The sequence below is a fragment of the Alosa alosa genome, chromosome 17 (assembly GCF_017589495.1).
Source record: "Alosa alosa isolate M-15738 ecotype Scorff River chromosome 17, AALO_Geno_1.1, whole genome shotgun sequence".
In the NCBI taxonomy this organism is placed as follows: Eukaryota; Metazoa; Chordata; class Actinopteri; order Clupeiformes; family Clupeidae; genus Alosa; species Alosa alosa.
In genome coordinates, this window is record NC_063205.1 from 11,728,702 (window position 1) to 11,742,901 (window position 14,200).

The window sequence follows — 14,200 nt, forward strand, 5'->3', positions numbered from 1 at the left end:
GATAGAGGGTAATTAGAGGCATAAGAATGTTTCTGTTGCTAATCTGCAGTTAAAAAGGTACGGACACTAATTCTACACTATGGTGCTGCCTCTGTTCATCAATATGAGTGGCTGATTTGTTGCACATATGATATCCCAAACATAAATGTAAATAAATTCTAGATTTCCAGAAGCATTACTTGATTTACTTGAAAAAAGGCCCTATCTTGGCCAATCCACATTCACTAATTTAGGCGTGAAAATCCACATTCACTATTCTCTGCATTTATCCCAATCCGTGAATTAGTGAAACACACTCAGCACACAGTGAACACACAGTGAGGTGAAGCACACACTAATCCCGGCGCAGTGAGCTGCCTGCAACAACAGCGGAGCTCGGGGAGCAGTGAGGGGTTAGGTGCCTTGCTCAAGGGCACTTCAGCCGTGCCTACTGGTCAAGTCCGAAACGCTAACCAGTAGGCCACGGCTGCCCCTACTGCATGGCTTTAACAATGAAAATCTGAAATATTGTGTGAAAGAGTACCTGAAGTACATTGAAGAATCTCAAGACAACAGACAATTACATTTTTACAACTAGGACTCATCTTACATAATTTTCTATTGCATGATATGAAAAATATATATTTTTATTAAAAAATTACCATTACCCTTTATTAAATCACAATTGCTACATCACTATAGGTTACACATTTGAGAAACAAACCCCTTGTGATACCAGACTTGCTAAACAAACATTCAGAGTGGCCATTTGCATTGTTTGTATCAAAATATCACTTAGAATGTGTGTGGGCCTTTAATGTATTTTCTTGAAATGGCCTTGGAAATATGTATTGTCTAAATGTATTTTCTTGAAAAGCTATTTATTTCTCAAAGTAGTCAGCAATGCTGGTGTAAAAATACTTCAAATTATGGAAATTGCAAGCAAAAGCCATTACACAATTCACGTGTGAATTCCCAAAATGGTGATATCGGGTAAAATCCATACTATGGTGCATGTGTGTGTGGCAATAACTGCCTATTGCCTAATAAACAAACATTGGGTCATCCTTTCTCATTTAAAAAGCCCTACTTGAGCCCTTCACATCGACCACTCACTGCCCCAAGAGAGTAACAATGGCAATACAGGTGAGAGCTCACAACACCACTATTTACATTTAATGACTTTCACATTGCTTGGGGAGCATTACATTATTTATATGCTGTAAATTATTAAGTGCTTTCTCTCCACCAGGTGCTCATACCCATACTGCTGTTCTGTTCAGAGGCCTTCGGTCAATCCTCAATGCCCACGGACTGTGCCGACATCTACGACCAAGGCCTCAAAGCAAGTGGAGTTTACACCATATACCCTGCAGGCCCCACGTCGCCTCAGTACTCATACTGTGATATGGAGACAGATGGCGGGAAGTGGACCGTGAGTACTTCTGCCAGTGGGGCCAAAGTGTGATTTTGCTGTTTTGCCAGCAGAACCAAATGGGAGAGAAACATAATTGCAGGAGAGGGAAGGAGCAGAGAGCAGCTCTGCATTTAGAAGTAATCACTTCCCCTAACACGATAATTCATGTTCTCACAGACCTCACCTTATTTGGATAGAGGGTAATTAGAGGCATAAGAATGTTTCTGTTGCTAATCTGCAGTTAAAAAGGTATGGACACTAATTCTACACTATGGTGCTGCCTCTGTTCATCAATATGAGTGGCTGATTTGTTGCACATATGATATCCCAAACATAAATGTAAATAAATTCTAGATTTCCAGAAGCATTACTTGATTTACTTGAAAAAAGGCCCTATCTTGGCCAATCCACATTCACTAATTTAGGCGTGAAAATCCACATTCACTAATTTAATGGCGTGATTTTCTGATCAAACGCTGGGCACAAAAGGGTTGTTCTTATGTTTCTTAATCAGTCATGGGTGTGTTTTTAACAGCAAGCAGTGCAACCTGTTTGTTACTAGCAGAGTATAGCCTACATGCATCTGCAGGCAAAGTGAAACTACAGTCAACAACAAAACAGTTCTACACAGTTAATTACTTTCACTATTGACTGACAAGGGATTACCATCAAAAAACATAGCCTGAAAAAAGCAACACTTACCCCAATAATGTTTGAATGAATAAAAATCCTAAGGATATATATTCTGCAGAGGAGTTGCTGCTTACATCTCGTGACAGTGCGTCTTCAGCTGTGCTTTATATGCGCTTTTCGCTATAGACCAGGTCTTTCTTGGTCAGTGGCTAATGATTTTTAGAGGATGTAAGATAGCGATTTTTGGACCATGCGCCAGACAACACCTTATGTCGTTAATAGCTCATGGCGAAAAATTCACCACTGACAGGGTGTACGATATGAATAAGACTTGCGTCTCGCTTTGCGTCACCTTGCACCGGGTGCACGATATAGGGCCTATGGCTCTAATAATGTGGCCATCCAGGATCACGGAATCGAGACTCAAAATGTAAAGGATAAAAAGTTGTATCTGTTTTGGAGGCCATCAGCTTGAGTCACCATTTTATCATAAAAACATGTGCAGGTGTTTCAGAGGAGGATGGATGGGAGTGTGAACTTCTACAGAGGATGGGAGCAGTACAAGAATGGCTTTGGACATGCAGCCGGAGAATACTGGCTGGGTATGTCTATCAGTCCTGTAAGATGTCACATCAAAACAGACGGTTTAAAAGATCAGACATGTATTGCTATTTCATAACTAATGACAACTATCTCTACTTCCAGGTTTGGAAGCCATCCATCGCCTCACTGCAAAGGGAAACTATGAGCTGAGAGTAGACATGGAGGACTTTAAGGGGAATAAAGCATTTGCCAAATACTCCTCGTTTTCCATTTGCAACGAACTGGACGGCTACAGGCTCACAGTGAGCGGTTTTCAAAATGGAGGCGCTGGTAAGCATGTGTTACTGACCCTGGTTTAAACTCACTCCAACTGACAATCATGTTGTGATGTGAGGAGTAATCAAAATGCTAATCGATCACTGTATTTGAATTCTCTCTCATACATTCCCACCACCACATTATGCTATCGCAGGGCTTTAACAACAAAATTCTGAAATATTATGTGATAGAGTACCTATAACAATGTGGTCCACAGTGGAGAAATTGTATGCTTATAAACCTGGTTTTCATTTGCAGGGGATTCTTTGACTTACCACACTGAACAGAAGTTTACCACATTTGACCGTGACCAAGACTTAAATGATGGCAACTGTGCGGTCGCTGTAATGGGACCATTTTGGCACAACTCTTGCTACTACGCAAACCCAAACGGCCTGTACACCTGGGGTCAAAACTCTCAGCTCGGAGCGAACTGGCGAGGCTGGAAAGAGTTCAATTCTTTAAAGGCTATTTCCATGAAGATACGACCACTAATGAACTAACCAGTACACCATTTCCTCATCTCTGTTACATGTATGATGCAATACAAATATTTATTTTTAAATCAAATGCCTTTTATCTCAAATTAAATTACTTACCTTTCACAACTTCAGACCCTCTATGCCATCATGCCAAGCAATAGACCAACTATCACCATCTTTTTATATGAAGAGGCAACATACAAACCAAAATTCAAATTTCTTTCATTGTGGGATCGAGAGAAACATTTTTTATTTTTTCAATTATTCTGTATGCCTGGTACACATGGAGAAATTGACAATAAAGCTTGACTTTGACTTTGAAATACCTCAAATGTTAGCATCCTTCTATTGTAAGCCTGTAGGTAAAGTAAGCCACATATATCTCTTGGGTGTCAAAGACATGTCATTCATTGCTGTGGTAGGCGATGACGGTCAGTGAATAGCTGGGATTTAGATAAAGTTTTGCCATTTTCTTTCAACTACTGCCATCATTCTAGGCCACTTATGTCTCAGGTGTATCATTTGTTCATTGTTGGTGATGACTGTGAAAGGCAATCGAGATTAGCCATTTTTCTTTAACTTACTGCCCTCTTTCTTACACCACCTCCTCCACATGACTCACAATTCAACATAATAATTTGGATACATTTTTGTCTCCTCTTATGTGTCAACAAGAGAAAACTATGACCTGATATGGTCAGGTGAAAGGTATGGTCAATAAGATGTGAAAATACTATGTGGAGAGTAGTTCTACTTATCGTTTATGACCCATCCTACTTTCTCCATAGGACCTATACGTGCATTGAGGTCTTATTTTCTGTAACTGGGTACATGATGGCCTACAAAAGACACTAACATCCAATCTATTATAATAAAAAATGACTTCTCTAACTGTTTGTTAATCATCTGTCTCACTCTTGTTGGTATCTAAATCTGGGGGTATGGATAAATAAGCTGATGGCACTCAAAAATCCCTGACTGGGCTTTAATCTGAGTGTGAATCTTTGTAATTATTACAGCAATATGATCATAGTCTTTGCAAAGATTTTGCATTTTGTTGCAGTTGTTTTTCTTCTAGTCACTTCCTTGTATCAACAGTCACGTGGAGAGTTAGCAGAGAGGAGTGTTCAGTGCGGTTTTAGCCTGATTGAATTCTCTGACCACACAGTGGTTATGACAAACTATGTTCACAATAAAAAAGGTTTTGATTCACAATCTTCAACAAGATTTTTGTTTTCATTTTAAACTCTACAGAGCACACCAAGCTCCTCTATAGCTACACAGACTAAAAGAGAGAATCAATAACCATTGCTCTCATAGCTATGACTACATTCAGCAACATTTTGACATTTTTCAAAAACAGAATCTTTTATTCTTCCAAAATGAATAATGTGGTCAAGGGACCTATGACAGGAACTGTCCCAACACACTGTGTAAAACCTTGGATGTATATCTAATCCCTAAAAACAACCACTCAGCTACATTTACAGTAATATTCAAATGTATATCACAGCTCAAAAATATTTTAACAAATAAAAATGAGCTCTAAAATCATATTTTACAGGTTTAGATTGAACTGTATCACAACATTACATAACAACATCAAAAGAATAACATGAGCACATGAGAGATGATAACTTTATGAGCTGTGGTCACGTGCACAGCTAGGCAACAATTCTGGAAGATGTCAGTAATGTAGTTCAAAGGATTATATTATAGGGGCTGTAATGTGTGCAACGTTCGATCCTGCTTCAGATATATTCCAAAGTGGAAGATACTGTTGTATCCCTAAGCGATATTAGCTGACTGCATCCTAATCGCCATTTTAACAACATAGTTGTTAAATTACTGTGACAAGTATGACCAAATAATTTGCCTCCAAAAGTAGTGAAAACAACAATACGTTTTATTGCATCCTGAGAACAATAAATATACACGTGCAGCTTTTTGTATTCTCATTATATGATTGTGCCTCAATCACATTGAGACATCTTGACATTATGACATTTTAAACTTTTAAACTACAGGGCTACAGCTACAGCATTAGAACAATGTTTTACTACAGTGCAGAAGAGAATATAGCTAAGAGTTTACCATTGTATCTGTCAATACTAGTACTAGAGGATAGGAGTGTCTACATATTAGCCCTTAAAGGAGTACCGTCACACCGGTGTGACGGGAATGTTGAGAAATGAACGTTCTAAAGAATATCTGGGTTCATTGAATTCAACATAGAATTTTAGAACCTTCAATTGTTGCGAAACTTAGAACGTTCAAAAACCTACACCTTTAAGGGTTAAGTACTTGTAGAAGTATGGAGGAGGAGAAGTGGTAGAGGAGGAGATGGAGAAGAAAAGAAAGTGAAGTGGAGTGAGAGGGAGGGAAGAGGAGGAAGAGTGTGGTAAGTGCATAATAGGTGTGTGAGGTTGTAAGAAGCAAGATAAGATAACGCAAAATAAGTAAGATAAACAGTAGGGTAAATGGAAATCATGGCAGACTAAACAACACGTGAGTGAGAACATATTTTGTAAGCTATATAAACACAGCACTGGACATACCTTCATACCACTCATATCAAGAAGAGCATACGGTTAACTGCTGTTCACTGTGTACCTTGTTTACCAGTAGAGTGAAAGAAATGAAGGTAAGACCTGACAGACATTCATTCAATACAAGAAAACTACAGAACTTTTTCAAATGACTATCAAAAATGCTATTTCTCCTAAAGTACAATGTAAATTCTACCTATAGGCCGATTGACATTATTTACTGTTCTTTGTACCATGTTGCTATTTATATGTATAGACAACTAACAGGTCATGTGTTTCCCTCAGCTTCTTCTAGCTCTGTGTGTGCTGCTCCCAGTAGCGGTGCAGTCTCTCATGTTCCAGCCTCTGGACTGCGCTGATATCTACAATGACGGCTCTGGGAGAAGTGGGGTCTACAGGATCTACCCAGCAGGACACGACTCTGGACGCTATGTCTACTGTGACATGGACACGGAGGGAGGAAAATGGACCGTGGGTATTTTCTAGATAATATATTTGCTTTTAAATTGCGAAGTCATGTTTCTGTGAATTAGGTATTTTTCATGTGTTACATATTCTTCATGTACTGGTGGTGTGTGATGTCACACTGATGAGAAATATTCTCATGAGAATATTTAACTTGGAGTCAAACATGGTTTGGAGTTTTGGAATTTACATGCTGTCAAATGAATTCTCACAGCAAATGTAATTGCAGGTGTTTCAGAGGAGGATGGACGGCACAGTGAACTTCTATAGAGGATGGGAGCAGTACAAGAATGGCTTTGGACATGCAGCTGGAGAATACTGGCTGGGTATGAGCAGATTAAATTATTCATCAATAACTGGTCATTATTATGGTTACTTAGCAGACACTTTTGTCCAAAGTGACTTTAGAATATGAACATTGTAATAGTTGAAAATTGACCGTTTTTTGTTATATATATATATATATATATATACATATACATATACAGACTTGGAAAAAATTACAGTAAGCGGCCACTGCACGTTTATAATGTAACGGTTGCTGAGTGACATTTGAATGACTTGAACGGTCATATTCGAAATTAAGAGACCACTGCAAATTTGATGACCGTCAACTCATACTTTCAGCAGTGTTAATTACTTTAAGTAGTATCAAAGATCCTTTAGAACATAACCGTCTCTGGTAGTATCATACTATAATGGTACTTTTGTGATGTATTAATGTATCATGAAGAGTACTGAATAACGGCATATGTGTCAAGAATATACCACATATTATGTGTCTATTAAGTATTCTCTTTCTGTCCATTTTTAAAAATCTTTTAGGGCTCGAGACCCTCAATAAGCTGACTCTGAGGAAGAACTATGAGCTGAGGGTGGACATGGAGGACTTCGATGGGGTTAAAGTTTATGCCAACTACACCTCCTTCTCCATCTCTCCAACAGCCATTGATGCTGAAGCGGATGGATACAGACTGCATGTCAGTGGCTTCAGGGACGGTGGAGCAGGTGAGCTATATCCAGTCCAACACAACATTTCTATATCCACTTGTGTGAATTTATAAATTGTTTTATATAAGATTCATGCAAGACTATATCAATAACTGTAAAAATTGCTTCATATCATTAATCCGATTATTCATTTTTTTGCTAGGTGATTCTTTAGCCTATCACAATGGGTACAAGTTCTCCACCTTTGATAAAGACCAGGATTCTGCAGGAGGCAACTGTGCAGCAGCACGCCTGGGAGGATTTTGGTTTAATAATTGTCAGTATGCTAATCCAAATGGTATATACTTGTGGGGAGAAGCCAATGACAGAGGTATCCACTGGTACTACTGGAAAAGAAACTACTACTCCTTAAAATCAATCTCTATGAAAATGAGACCTGTATCCCGACGACGTAGTGCAGAGTAGCTGTTAACCTGATCAGGAAGAACAGCTGAGGAAAATAGTAACTGTAAACTATAGACTGTTATAACTTTTAATAATTTGTTTATTACAAATTCATTTGTTTAAGAGCTGCTTCCTTTAGGTAATAGCACTTTGTGCAAATGTGTAAACTTAACTGCCCCATTCTGCCTGTGAGAACTAAAGTCAAAATTACACTTTTATCTATTTTTTATATATTAATAAAAGAAATGAAACTGTCAATTGAGTGAAGGAAATATCTTTTTTATATGAAATGTGCATTGTAAGCTCATTAAAACGTTCTTACAATAGTACCCTGTCTGTGCAATTCTATGCAAAATTTCTACTGTAACACTATGACGACGCAACCACTGTGAAATAACCAGAACATACTGTAATATCTTCATCTCTGCTATAATATGGAATACAATATCCATCTTTAAATCAACTGTGTTTGTCTTGAAAGACTGTTTAAAATGCCATATACAAACCAAAACGCCTCTAATACCATTGTCCTTCGAGTGTAAGGTTATAAGTTAGGCAGCTTATCTCTCAAAGCAATAATCATTCACTGCTATGAGAAGTGACGCCTGTCTGCGACAAGCAGGGAAGTTTAGCCATTTTCCTTAAAGCCTATTGCCCTCTTTCTAATACAAGCATAACTCTCAGGTCAATATGTTCATAATTTGGATACATTTAAAGCATTTGACACCCATGAAGATTATGATTTGTACTATTTTGTCTACATGAACTATACCAGTGGTTCTTAAAGTGGGGTCTGGGGACCCCTGGGGGGCACGCCCAATGCCAAGGGTACACTAAATAATTTGCTTTCAATTATAAAGTTGTGTCAAATCACATCAATGTGCTATGAATCACTTGAACCACTTCTGCTGCTTAACTTGGCTTATTTGCCTGCCAGCTAGCTGATGAATGTGCAACATTTTTTTAAATAAGTCAGTCCACACAGTTAAGTCATGCAAAATCCAAAATTGACAAAATACCAAGTTACACACCTGCCAAAAAAACATACCAAAGTAAACCTGGCCACAACTTCAGAGGATACAAATGGAATCTAGGTATACCAATACTAGTAAGTATGTGCTTAATGGTCACGAAATTGTTCTTCCCCACAAGAGGTCCATCAAAAAGTGTGAGATTCCCTGAACTATATAATTGTGACCGTTTGATTCTCTATAATAAGGTATATTTTCTGTTTTAAGTTGTGGCTGCATTACCATCTCTAATGTCCACTCTATAGAACCAAATGTGTCACTCATTGAGGCTGTAGAGCTCAACAGTGACTGCCCACCTCCGCAATGGCTCCAGTTCCAAGAAGAACATTTCCTACTCATTTTTCTACATTTTGAAAATGCCTGGACTTCGGGCAAACCATCTTTGTGGTGAATCATGACCATAAAACATCAAAAAAACTGAACATATTAATTTTCAGAGTGAATGCACCACTCATCCCATCAACCACTGCCAATGACCCCCTTCTCCAACAATAGTGCACTTCAGCTTGAATAGAAGTCAACAAGCTGGTGATTAACTTTCTACTGTTTACATTGAGCAAATTTAACTTTCAAGGTGAGAAACAGTGAAAGTATTTTTCTCTGTAATTGGGTATTCACATGTCTATCTGTTAATCATCTATGTTACAGTGGTCATTATCGGGATAAGGGTAAATAAGTTAATAAAAACACTGATGGCAGGAACTGTGTTTGGCAGGAACTGAGCTGATTGCACTTAAAAACCCCTGACTACGCTTTTACAGGTGACTGAAATAGGATGGGCATAGTTGTAAACTTTCCCTTTTTATCATGGTTGTTTTTCTTCCAAACACTTCCTTGTATCAACACTCACGTGGAGGGTAGTGAAGATCAGTGGCTGGAACTGTGAAACCAAAACAGCACTGAACAAAGAGATGACCTGAGTGAATTCTCTAAAGTGGCCACTCAGTTATTATGGCACACTATGTTCACGATAAAAAGGTTTTGATTCCTTAACAATATTTTTTGTTTCTCATTTCAAACTCCACAAACCACACCAAGCTTTCCTCCAGCTGCAACAACTAAAAGAGTGACACAATAACTAATCACTCCCTTTTAACTATAGGCTAACTGGTGTAACTCACTTCTAGTGAACTATGCTAAGCTAGGCTGACGGTATCAGACTGGGTTATTGCATGTGCAGGGAAGAGAAGGGTATCCATCCTTTTTTCTAACTCTGGGGTAGATGGCAAATAAACTAATTACCCAAATAGTTGGCATGTTCTTTTAAAGGAAAATTCTGGTATTTAGCACTTTGAGTCCCTTTTCTGGTTTGTTTTGGATGAACTAGAGTGGTGGACACCGAAATTTTGATGATTGGTCATGTCTTGACTTTTCTGACTCGTTTTGAATCGCCTTTGACTACTCAGAGTGGCTGCCAACAGGCATACTCAAACATGTCTTAAAACAACCCTTAAAGTTCGTTTTCAAAAATGTGCGACTCACCGAGTTGTTAGGGGTGTTCGTTGATTATTAAAATCAAATATATCGACGCAATGTATGATTTCCAGCCGTCTTATTTGCTATTGTGAAACTATTTTTTCAGACACCTCACAACCTGATCAGGAAGAACAGCTGAGGAAAATAGTAACTGTAAACTATAGACTGTTATAACTTTTAATAATTTGTTTATTACAAATTCATTTGTTTAAGAGCTGCTTCCTTTAGGTAATAGCACTTTGTGCAAATGTGTAAACTTAACTGCCCCATTCTGCCTGTGAGAACTAAAGTCAAAATTACACTTTTATCTATTTTTTATATATTAATAAAAGAAATGAAACTGTCAATTGAGTGAAGGAAATATCTTTTTTATATGAAATGTGCATTGTAAGCTCATTAAAACGTTCTTACAATAGTACCCTGTCTGTGCAATTCTATGCAAAATTTCTACTGTAACACTATGACGACGCAACCACTGTGAAATAACCAGAACATACTGTAATATCTTCATCTCTGCTATAATATGGAATACAATATCCATCTTTAAATCAACTGTGTTTGTCTTGAAAGACTGTTTAAAATGCCATATACAAACCAAAACGCCTCTAATACCATTGTCCTTCGAGTGTAAGGTTATAAGTTAGGCAGCTTATCTCTCAAAGCAATAATCATTCACTGCTATGAGAAGTGACGCCTGTCTGCGACAAGCAGGGAAGTTTAGCCATTTTCCTTAAAGCCTATTGCCCTCTTTCTAATACAAGCATAACTCTCAGGTCAATATGTTCATAATTTGGATACATTTAAAGCATTTGACACCCATGAAGATTATGATTTGTACTATTTTGTCTACATGAACTATACCAGTGGTTCTTAAAGTGGGGTCTGGGGACCCCTGGGGGGCCACGGCCCAATGCCAAGGGGTACACTAAATAATTTGCTTTCAATTATAAAGTTGTGTCAAATCACATCAATGTGCTATGAATCACTTGAACCACTTCTGCTGCTTAACTTGGCTTATTTGCCTGCCAGCTAGCTGATGAATGTGCAACATTTTTTTAAATAAGTCAGTCCACACAGTTAAGTCATGCAAAATCCAAAATTGACAAAATACCAAGTTACACACCTGCCAAAAAAACATACCAAAGTAAACCTGGCCACAACTTCAGAGGATACAAATGGAATCTAGGTATACCAATACTAGTAAGTATGTGCTTAATGGTCACGAAATTGTTCTTCCCCACAAGAGGTCCATCAAAAAGTGTGAGATTCCCTGAACTATATAATTGTGACCGTTTGATTCTCTATAATAAGGTATATTTTCTGTTTTAAGTTGTGGCTGCATTACCATCTCTAATGTCCACTCTATAGAACCAAATGTGTCACTCATTGAGGCTGTAGAGCTCAACAGTGACTGCCCACCTCCGCAATGGCTCCAGTTCCAAGAAGAACATTTCCTACTCATTTTCTACATTTTGAAAAATGCCTGGACTCGGGCAAACCATCTTTGTGGTGAATCATGACCATAAAACATCAAAAAAACTGAACATATTAATTTTCAGAGTGAATGCACCACTCATCCCATCAACCACTGCCAATGACCCCCTTCTCCAACAATAGTGCACTTCAGCTTGAATAGAAGTCAACAAGCTGGTGATTAACTTTCTACTGTTTACATTGAGCAAATTTAACTTTCAAGGTGAGAAACAGTGAAAGTATTTTTCTCTGTAATTGGGTATTCACATGTCTATCTGTTAATCATCTATGTTACAGTGGTCATTATCGGGATAAGGGTAAATAAGTTAATAAAAACACTGATGGCAGGAACTGTGTTTGGCAGGAACTGAGCTGATTGCACTTAAAAACCCCTGACTACGCTTTTACAGGTGACTGAAATAGGATGGGCATAGTTGTAAACTTTCCCTTTTTATCATGGTTGTTTTTCTTCCAAACACTTCCTTGTATCAACACTCACGTGGAGGGTAGTGAAGATCAGTGGCTGGAACTGTGAAACCAAAACAGCACTGAACAAAGAGATGACCTGAGTGAATTCTCTAAAGTACCACTCAGTTATTATGGCACACTATGTTCACGATAAAAAGGTTTTGATTCCTTAACAATATTTTTTTGTTTCTCATTTCAAACTCCACAAACCACACCAAGCTTTCCTCCAGCTGCAACAACTAAAAGAGTGACACAATAACTAATCACTCCCTTTTAACTATAGGCTAACTGGTGTAACTCACTTCTAGTGAACTATGCTAAGCTAGGCTGACGGTATCAGACTGGGTTATTGCATGTGCAGGGAAGAGAAGGGTATCCATCCTTTTTTCTAACTCTGGGGTAGATGGCAAATAAACTAATTACCCAAATAGTTGGCATGTTCTTTTAAAGGAAAATTCTGGTATTTAGCACTTTGAGTCCTTTTCTGGTTTTGTTTTTTGATGAACTAGAGTGGTGGACACCGAAATTTTGATGATTGGTCATGTCTTGACTTTTCTGACTCGTTTTGAATCGCCTTTGACTACTCAGAGTGGCTGCCAACAGGCATACTCAAACATGTCTTAAAACAACCCTTAAAGTTCGTTTTCAAAAATGTGCGACTCACCGAGTTGTTAGGGGTGTTCGTTGATTATTAAAATCAAATATATCGACGCAATGTATGATTTCCAGCCGTCTTATTTGCTATTGTGAAACTATTTTTTCAGACACCTCACAACCACGTATAAACTTCCGCTTAATATTTGAACCTGAAGCATAGACGGTGCCGCAGTAATATCAACGTGCAATGAGTCTTCCAACAGAAATCAATGGGATTTTACAAAATGCCAAATAAAACACGACAGAAACTGTATTTCACTACGCTACTTGTTTTGGAACATCAACAAACACCACTAACCACTCGGTGAGTTGCACAGTTTTGAAAACAAACGTTAAAGGAATTATCCGGAGTAAAATGCACTTTAGATCAATTTATGGATGATTGGGAGTACATATGTTGAGTTGACATCAAAATCATGTCATTCGGATGTGTTTTGAGAAAGTTCGATTTTACAGTTTTTAGTCAAAACTTGTTAGCGTGGAAGTGAGAAGGGCATATTTATTTCGCCGCTACAAAACGCTATTTTTATGTCTCTTCTACAGTTCCAAACAACATTACACTTACGTGGTAGTGAGTAGAGGGTCCCTAAAGCCAAACCGAAGTATCCTAAGGTCTTTATGTGGTGTTATGCATTGGAACTGTAGAAGAGACATAAAAATAGCGTTTTGTAGCGGCGAAATAATATGCCCTTCTCACTTCCACGCTAACGAGTTTTGACTAAAAACGGTAAAATCGAACTTTCTCAAAACACATCCGAATGACATGATTTTGATGTCAACTCAACATATGTACTCCCAATCATCCGTAAATTGATCTAAAGTGCATTTTACTCCGGATAATTCCTTTAAGGGTTGTTTTAGGACATGTTTGAGTATGCCTGTTGGCAGCCACTCTGAGTAGTCAAAGGCGATTCAAAACGAGTCAGAAAAGTCGAGACAGGACCAATTGTCAAAATTTCGGTGTCCACCACTCTAGTTCATCCAAAACAAACCAGAAAAAGGGACTCAAAGTGCTAAATACCGGAATTTTCCTTTAAGTTTAATTTCACTGCTAGTTATGCCCCTTGGAAATCGAAATGAACTGGCTGTACCCAGACATATATCTCAAATGATAACTGGTCTGGTGTTGGCCAATTTTATATTGTAACTGTATCTGTAGTCATACACAAAATGAGAGACTTTTTTTTATCAAAACAATAACATGAGCATGTGAGTGATAATAACTTTATGAGCAGTGGTCACGTGGACAGTTGGAAGACTATTTATTGAACGTGTTATTGTTAACTGGTTTGCAATCTCAGGGCTGTAAAGTGT

General features: G+C 38.1%; 3 protein-coding genes across 5 annotated transcripts in view; 2 read left to right on the plus strand and 1 right to left on the minus strand.

Annotated features, from left to right (window-relative positions):
• kiaa0930 (uncharacterized protein KIAA0930 homolog) overlaps positions 1-14,200 on the minus strand; it is a 62,429-nt gene that overhangs the window by 19,246 nt on the left and 28,983 nt on the right. The gene's annotated exons all lie outside the window — the stretch shown is intronic.
• Positions 1,064-3,697, plus strand: LOC125310116 (microfibril-associated glycoprotein 4-like). The gene is made up of 5 exons (XM_048267277.1): positions 1,064-1,125; positions 1,232-1,414; positions 2,535-2,631; positions 2,735-2,902; positions 3,149-3,697. Exons 1-5 carry the CDS (start codon positions 1,114-1,116, stop codon positions 3,391-3,393), a joined length of 705 nt encoding a protein of 234 aa, XP_048123234.1. The 5' UTR covers positions 1,064-1,113; the 3' UTR covers positions 3,394-3,697.
• On the plus strand, positions 5,705-8,107 carry LOC125310114 (microfibril-associated glycoprotein 4-like). Of its 2 annotated transcripts, XM_048267274.1 has the most exons (5): positions 5,705-6,016; positions 6,207-6,392; positions 6,616-6,712; positions 7,212-7,394; positions 7,540-8,107. In XM_048267274.1, exons 1-5 carry the CDS (start codon positions 6,011-6,013, stop codon positions 7,800-7,802), a joined length of 735 nt encoding a protein of 244 aa, XP_048123231.1. In that variant the 5' UTR covers positions 5,705-6,010; the 3' UTR covers positions 7,803-8,107. The 2 variants fall into 2 exon arrangements, with proteins under 2 accessions (XP_048123231.1, XP_048123229.1); XM_048267272.1 differs by lacking the exon at positions 5,705-6,016 and having other exon boundaries at positions 6,192-6,392.

Excerpts from the sequence above, each read along its gene's own strand:
- LOC125310116 (XM_048267277.1), top strand. Across the intron at positions 1,415-2,534 it reads CAGATGGCGGGAAGTGGACC|GTGTTTCAGAGGAGGATGGA; the intron begins GTGAGTACTTCT and ends AAACATGTGCAG. Across the intron at positions 2,632-2,734 it reads AGCCGGAGAATACTGGCTGG|GTTTGGAAGCCATCCATCGC; the intron begins GTATGTCTATCA and ends CTCTACTTCCAG.
- LOC125310114 (XM_048267272.1), top strand. The coding sequence starts at position 6,192 with ATGTGTTTCCCTCAGCTTCTTCTAGCTCTGTGTGTGCTGCTCCCAGTA. Across the intron at positions 6,393-6,615 it reads CGGAGGGAGGAAAATGGACC|GTGTTTCAGAGGAGGATGGA; the intron begins GTGGGTATTTTC and ends ATGTAATTGCAG. Across the intron at positions 7,395-7,539 it reads CTTCAGGGACGGTGGAGCAG|GTGATTCTTTAGCCTATCAC; the intron begins GTGAGCTATATC and ends TTTTTTTGCTAG.